This window comes from Electrophorus electricus, chromosome 19 (genome assembly GCF_041902795.1).
Source record: "Electrophorus electricus isolate QZ-2024a chromosome 19, ASM4190279v1, whole genome shotgun sequence".
Taxonomy (NCBI): Eukaryota; Metazoa; Chordata; class Actinopteri; order Gymnotiformes; family Gymnotidae; genus Electrophorus; species Electrophorus electricus.
The window spans coordinates 13,297,501-13,305,000 of record NC_137515.1 but is presented as its reverse complement, the minus strand read 5'-3'; the positions used below and the strand labels follow the sequence as shown (position 1 = coordinate 13,305,000).

Below are 7,500 nucleotides of genomic sequence, written 5' to 3'. Positions count from 1 at the left end.
TGTATTCTACTAAACTGTTAGTAATGTGTCAAACATATAAAGCAATGTTTTGCTCTACATTGTGCTACATATACAGCACTGTTAAGGTTGGTGATGTTCTGAATATTTTTCTAGTGCAGTTTTGATGCCTCCAGTGCTCTCAGATCTTGTGTTGGCTGTGTCTTGTCAGGCCTGGGAGAACCATTTGAGACGGAACCGCTCTATAGTGGTGGACCTGTTCCACGGCCAGCTCAGGTCTCAGGTCAAGTGCAAAACCTGCGGACACGTGAGCTCACGCTTTGACCCCTTCAACTTCCTCTCGCTCCCCCTGCCGATGGACAACTCCATGCACCTCGAGATCATAGGTGAGTTCATCATGGCACTCTCGTATCAGAGTAGGGCGGGATGAAAAAAATCTGCACAACGTCTTCACCAAATTCAAACCAGTGGGAGCAATGTTTGGTTTGCTGCATGGAGCTGCATTCAGTGGCACTTAACAGCCTGTGTGTGGATACCTGTGTGCAGTCGTGAGGCTCGACGGCTCGACGCCAGTGCGGTACGGGCTCAGGCTCAACGTGGATGAGAGATATTCCGGCCTGAAGAGCCTGCTGAGCGAGCTGTGCCATCTGAAGCCGGAACAGCTCCTCCTAGTGGAGATTCATTTGTCCTGCATTAAGGTGCCGATCAGCACGAGCTATTGCTTTCCTGAAGCTGTGCCGCTTGTGTCTCGGGCTAACCGAGCGTTTCTCTGTTCTAGAATTTTCCGTTAGATAACCAAAAAGTGCGCCGTGCTGTGAGCGGCTTCCTGTGCGCATTTGAAATCCCGCTACCCACGTTCCCCTCGTCTGCCACCTCCCATAAAGAAGCGGGCACCGGTGAGAACAGGCAGCCTCTTTACCCTTGCCAGATTTCAGTTGATATATAACTGATAATATTTCATGTTTGCAACATGACAGCAGTTGTTTGGCCCAATCTACCCTGCTAACCTACTGAGCAGATATAATTTGGGGAACAAACCCACTTTTCGACACATTAGTGTCGCTAGCATAGTAACGCAATGGTAGTAAGTTGTGTGTTGATATGACTGTATGAGAAACTGAAGCGTCGCTAGAGTCTGTATGCATGGCGTAGGATCTTATTTCCCGTATCAATGCTTGCTGTTAGATGTCCCTCTGTGGTGCTTACTGTGGTTGTAGGAGACCTCCCAAAGGTGGCCAATGGTATAAGCCCATCACTCTCCAACAGTACATCCCTGAGGCTTGACATCATTCCTAAAGGCATGCCGAATACGGTGGTGCCCTGTAGTGCAGATGGCAGCCCCGCCAACGGCCTTCCCAACGGCCACGTCCCGACACCCCACGCCGGCCCCTTCACCGGCTACGTTATTGCCATTCACCGGAAAATGGTAAACACCGCAGTCGGTTGTTAAAATTCAATATCCTTACAATTTCTTTGCTTTAGGTAAAACTGAGTTTCTCATTCCTTTTAAACATTATGCATATTCTACGAACACACCCTAGTCTGGAAGGCATATTTGCTAATAGTTTTGTGGTGTTTTTCTTTCCCCACCAGATGCGCGCAGAGTTATACTTCCTCTCGTCTCAGAAGAACAGGCCCAGTCTGTTCGGCATGCCCCTGATCGTGCCCTGCATGGCAGATACGCGCGGCCGAGACCTGTACAACACGGTGTGGACGCAGGTGTCCCGGCTGGCCAGTCCACTGCCCCCTCAGGAGCCATGCAACCATGCCCAGGACTGGTCAGTGGTTTAGCTATACCGCCCCTGAATCTCACAATGGATCCTGATACCTTAGGGTGTTTTCACACTTGTCCCGAATACTTGAGTCCGCACCCAGGAACGATTCTAGGGACGTTTGAGGGAGGGGCTCATTATTTGCTTTCACACACAAGAACTCATATCTGAACCGTTAATCGATTGCACAGTTCCATACGTCGCTTTTCTGGGCGTGAGCTCGCAAAGTGGTAGGAAGAAGCTTCAGTTTGCTGCTTATTTGCTTGGATACGAACACTTAGGCGGCAACGAACGACGCTTTTAGGATGCAGGAAATTTCACCGTGCAGGAGCACCTGCACACAAGGAGCCATTCTCTTATGAGAAGATTCTTGTTGCGTTGTATGTAAACAGATTGTTTTTCCCTGTAAAATGTACTCTATGGTGCTGGGCAAAACTTTTAGGTACCTGAGAGAAATGGATTTTAAAAAGTCTATCTGGATAGTAAGCATTTGTTTCCTCAGAAAATACACAAAACTTGAAAAGAGCAATAATAAAAGTTGGAAGTCACGTTACAAAATGAACCAATCATGGAGCTCCACACCTAGAGCAGAGGGCTTCCACACTTGCTGCGGAACGCACTAGAGCTCGCTAGATGTGAACCCCAGACCACCGATTTCAGAAGGACCAGAGATCGGTACCCTGAATCGCTCCCGGGCTCGAAAACTGCTTTTACACTTGACCAAACATATCGAACTTGCGTAGCAAGCGGACCTGGGTCCAGAAAAAAGCTCTAGTGTGAAAACGCCCTTAGATGCTATGTACGCCAGTACTGAGCACTGAAGAGTTGATAACATTTGAATGTTACTCTTTTATAACTCTCTCTTGCCGTAGTGATGACAGCCTAGGCTACCAGTACCCTTTCACCCTGCGTGCTGTGCAAGGAGATGGGAACTCCTGTGCCTGGTGTCCGTGGTACAGGTATGAGCGGGTGTGATTGTGGGTGTTTGTTTGTTTGTTTGTTTGTTTGTTTGTAAAGGTAAAATGGTACATACAAGACAGGAAACACTTACTCTCTCTCATGCTATCAGGTTCTGCCGAGGCTGTACCATAGAGTGTAATGATGGCAGGGCTGCAGTAGGCCATGTGTGCATAGCTGTCGACTGGGACCCCACTGCCCTGCACCTCCGATACCAGACATCCCAAGAGAGGGTAAGACCTGCACACCAGTCTAGAGAGTCCTCTAGAAGGTTCTGTTGCGCCAGGAATGCAGCTAGGTTTTAAACATGTGTTTTTAATAAATGGTATTAATCAGTTAATTGAGAACAAAGGATTCCTTTCAAAAACGTTTAGCTGTCCCGTTTAAAGTTTTAAATGAAGCCTTGCGACACTTCCGGAGCGGCGGAGTGCAGTGTAGATGTGTGGGTTAGCAGTGAGTTACACTTACGCCCCGGTGCCGTGCAGCTGGTGGAGGAGCACGTGAGCGTGGAGCTGAGCCGGCGTGCCCAGGCCGAGCCCATCAGCCTGGACAGCTGCCTGAGGGCCTTCACCACGGAGGAGGAGCTGGGCGAGAATGAGCTCTACTACTGCTCCAAGTGCCAGACCCACCGCGTGGCCACCAAGAAGCTGGACATCTGGAGACTTCCACCAATACTGGTACGCTTCTCCCATCAGCCGTCCTGAAATGCCTCTTTCAGTTTTCATCTCAAAGAGTAAAAATGCCAAAAACTTTGAAACCTTTAAGAATAAATACAATAAAATATCAGAATATGACACAAATAATTTCAGTAATAATGCAAATTATGTAGCTAAAATGTGAGAAAAGGTGGTGAAAAATGCTGATTTTGATTTCAGTATTTTAGTATTGAATTTTGAGTTTCATTTTCATCCGACATTTGTTTTTGTCACCCTGACATAGTGGGAAATGGGTTTCCCCCGAGTGTTTTGTCGGAGGCAAAACTCTTAGGCTGATGTTAACAATGTCTTCTGCTTCCTCTGGGACAGATTGTGCATTTGAAGCGGTTCCAGTTTGTGAACGGTCGCTGGATTAAATCTCAGAAGATTGTGCGATTCCCCAGGGACAGCTTTGACCCCAGTGCATTTCTGACCCCTCGAGAGGCAGAACACAGCCAGCATGGCTGGAGATCTTGTTCAAAAGAAGAGCTGTCTGAACAGGAAACCGGACCAAACTCTGGAGCAGCAGACCAACCTTGTAATGCCGTACCACTTCCCTTTAATAATACAAAAGGTTAGCTCCAAGCCACACACCGATGTAGTAACGTTCTGTATTGTAATTGGGACATTGATTACGCTGAATTTCGTATTCAGCAGGATTGGGAATGGGTAAAGTGAGAAACACTATCAGGACCCGAAGGATTGACGGTTAGAATATTTACGCATTAGTGTGCGCCGGCGTGTGTGTGTGTGTCCTACAGACTCTCCGAGCAACGGGAGGCTGATCTCTTCCCTCAGCAGAAGCGGCAGCCCCAGCGGCAGCCCCAAAGCTGACCGCCGGAGGCCGGCCCAGAAGCGGGTGGCGCGGCCGGACTCGCGGCTGCAGCTCTCCCTCAGCAAGGAGAGCCTGGACAGTGGCAGAGAGAGTCCGCTGGAGCTAGAGCCCGCCGGCGGCAGGCCCGAGGTCCCCAGCGATGCCGACACCGTGGGCCCGGACTCCGCGCTGGGTGACGACGTCGGCAGGGACTGTGACAACGCCACATCCGTGTCGGAGCTGGAGAGCAACGGCTGCCCCGAGGACAGCATGGACCTGGAGGCCTCCCAGGACCAAAGAGACAGGATCTGCCTGGAGCCTGTCTATGACCTGTACGCAATATCGGTGAGCATCTCCAAAACCATCGGTTGACCGTTTACATTCTAGCAATTGAATCATGGACGTTACAGACTTCTTCAGTCCTGAAGTTCTTGTTTCTGTTTTAAAGTGTCACTCAGGGATCCTTGGAGGAGGCCACTATGTAACATATGCCAAAAACCCCAATGAGAAGTGGTACTGTTACAACGACAGCAGCTGCAAGGTGAGACGCCACGCACTCGGCCGTCCCACGATGGCTGCCGATCCGCTCACGTACTTAACGCTTCCGTTTGTGATGTCCGCAGGAGATGAATCCGGAAGAGATCGACACGGACTCTGCGTACATTCTCTTCTATGAGCAGCAGGGTGTGGACTACTCCCTGTTCATGCCAAAGACTGATGGGAAAAAGATGACCGACACCAGCAGCATGGACGAGGACTTTGAAACTGACTATAAGAAGTACTGCGTTCTTCAATGATGTCCGCGCTCTCGTTAGCGGAAGGGTGGAGAAAAAAGAAAACGGATGCTCAAAGATGCCGTCTCTCAGATTGAGAGGACCTCATTTTTGGCCTTTTTTGTTTTGTTTTGTTTCCCCCCCCCCCCCCCCCTTTAAACTTTTAGCCAAACTATGGTACTGTCCAGTTATTTCAGGCATTGACAGTGTTTGTCTCTCACGTGTTTTTAATTTCTTTGTGTTGCCCTGTTGCAATTTTATGTACAGGATAAATTAGTAAGTGCCGGTCACATACTCTATGAACCATGCGTGACAAGGATAGTCATTCACATCAGTGCATTTAGACAAAGTGGTTGTGGAGGAGGCAGAGACGTTGGTACTAGTCTATTTATTGTTTAAGACCGTTTAATGACTTTGACATTAATTATGCTATTTTGTTTGAATTTTTTCTTAGAACAATCTCAGCAATTTTTGCTATCCTTATTGATCTTTTTATGTGGCTTGCATATGTTTGATCAATATTTCTTTGCAAGGAAAACTGGCACTGTATCTTTGTTCAAAGATGCTAATAATACTGTATGCACTTTTATGCTTTAAGTTGCTGTAATTTGATCCCATTTTGTGACATTGCACATTATTATTATTATTATTATTTGTTGTTGTTGTTTGTTTTTACTTATTGGTGTGTGTGTGTGTGTGTGTGTGTGTGTGTGTGTGTGTGTGTGTGTGTGTGTGTGTGTGTGTGTGTGTGTGTGTGTGTGTGTGTGTGTGTGAGAGACAGAGAGAAAGAGACAATTACACACCTACAGCGTCGTACCATGCAAAGCATCTCATTGTAGCATATCGCAGTCAAATTGTGCTTTTATTTTTCTCTGTGCCAACACGGTTCTTTCACCCATCCTGCAGTGCAGTTTGTGCCATTGTACTGTCACTGTTGTCTTTGCTCAGGATACCAGAATTTGTTTGTGTCAGCATGTCACAGAGGTGTCTGAGCACTTTACTCATAGATTACAAAAATGTAAAGGTTAGACACTCTACCACTTCTCAGCTACCTATGGCTAAATATAGAAAAATAAGCATTTTACAGCCTTTGCCTGTATATTGTGCTCTGATGTTCATGTCAATATTCTCTTTGGCCGGAGAAGTCAGTCAGAGAGACCAGTGACGTAAACAAACAATTAGTATTGTTTTGACCTTGTTACATTGTGCCACACTTTAACATATTTAACATTGGATTAGTACATCTTGTCTGAATAGTATTAAATATTACCCACACATGGAACCACAGCCCTGTTACAGTTTGAATTCTTCTGTCTTCCCGATTCTCTTACTTTATGTTGGGTGATAATCTGGTCTTGGCTACTAGTGCTAATTGATCGCTATTGTTTTTGTCTTGTATGTTATCTTTTCTCCTAGCTGAGCTGCAATCACCTTGTCAGGCCTGTTTCTTTCATGAGGACTGAAATGCTCATTTTTAAATGAAACTGCAACCTTTTGTTAACTTGATTGTATTAAACTTTTAATGTAATTCATATAGCCAAGTTGTGTTTAGGTATCACATAATTTGCACTTAAAAAGAAAGAAATGCATAAATAAGCCTTTTTAAATTATGTATATCGTGCTGAAACATTAAAATGTACTGAGTTCGAAGAGAAGACGTTTTGTTATGCGATCATAAGATTTCAGCATCTGAACACCTACAGCTTCAGAGCGGAATGCATAGTGTACAGCAAATGAACAGCTGAAAAACTAGATCTACCAAAGGGTGACCTTTGAGGGATACAACCATTTGGCCCTTGTGTTGGTGAGTAAACCATTTGGCCCTTGTGTTGGTGAGTAAACCTTTCATTAACACTTCACACTCTGCATGTCACCACAGAATTAATAAGGAACGGTGGTGAAACAGAAGCGGAAAAGCATAGCGGACAAGCATAGCAGGCGTGAAAAAACAGAATGAACGTGACTACCCACCACCTTTTGGAGATTCACTAAGAAGTACTATGTGGTCTTGGTGTATCATACATTTTTGTTTATGAACAAAGTTTATGAAATTGGGTGATTTAGATAGACAATCCACACTGTTTTTCTGTCTCTTGTAAAAATGTACAATCATTTTTTTTATTATTTTTTTTTATGAATTCACATTTTAAGTTTCCGTATTCTGACTGAGGACATGATGTTTGACAGGAAACCACAAGAAAAGAAGTTAAGTTTTCACAGCACTGGTGGCATAGAGACTACATACAACATTTCAGAAACAGGCTGTAGAAGGATGTGATCTCTTCCACTATAGCAAGTTTTTTTCTATATACGACCGAAATCAACATATCAATCTTATGATAGAAGGCCAAAGCTGATTGCCATCTTCACTAGTAAGCTGATTTTATTTGTTCTCTCATTAAAATGACTAGACAAGCTCTTTTGTTTAGGTAGTCCCACTATCTTTTGATGCTCTTGGGATTTCAGGGATGCAGTTGAACGATAACGGGTGTATTCCAAATATTATTGTAATAGTGCTGAGAAGTAACAGA

At 45.5% G+C, this 7,500-nt stretch overlaps 2 protein-coding genes across 3 annotated transcripts in view; both read left to right on the top strand.

The window, feature by feature from the left end:
* The window catches only part of LOC113589022 (ubiquitin carboxyl-terminal hydrolase 32-like), a 21,642-nt gene extending 15,018 nt beyond the window's left edge, over positions 1-6,624 (top strand). The window contains exons 23-34 of the mRNA XM_027028468.3: positions 170-344; positions 505-656; positions 737-854; positions 1,176-1,384; positions 1,552-1,736; positions 2,603-2,689; positions 2,800-2,920; positions 3,173-3,364; positions 3,713-3,956; positions 4,144-4,541; positions 4,645-4,737; positions 4,820-6,624. Of these exons, the coding sequence (XP_026884269.3) occupies positions 170-344; positions 505-656; positions 737-854; positions 1,176-1,384; positions 1,552-1,736; positions 2,603-2,689; positions 2,800-2,920; positions 3,173-3,364; positions 3,713-3,956; positions 4,144-4,541; positions 4,645-4,737; positions 4,820-4,993 (2,148 nt within the window). The 3' untranslated portion in view covers positions 4,994-6,624. The remainder of the gene's footprint in view (positions 1-169; positions 345-504; positions 657-736; positions 855-1,175; positions 1,385-1,551; positions 1,737-2,602; positions 2,690-2,799; positions 2,921-3,172; positions 3,365-3,712; positions 3,957-4,143; positions 4,542-4,644; positions 4,738-4,819) is intronic.
* Positions 6,625-6,824: 200 nt separating this feature from the next.
* The window catches only part of LOC113589023 (tyrosine-protein kinase csk-1-like), an 8,240-nt gene continuing 7,564 nt past the window's right edge, over positions 6,825-7,500 (top strand). For both annotated transcript variants that reach the window (XR_014118766.1, XM_081702929.1), the window contains exon 1: positions 6,825-7,341. The gene's annotated coding sequence lies outside the window, so the exon portion shown is untranslated. The remainder of the gene's footprint in view (positions 7,342-7,500) is intronic.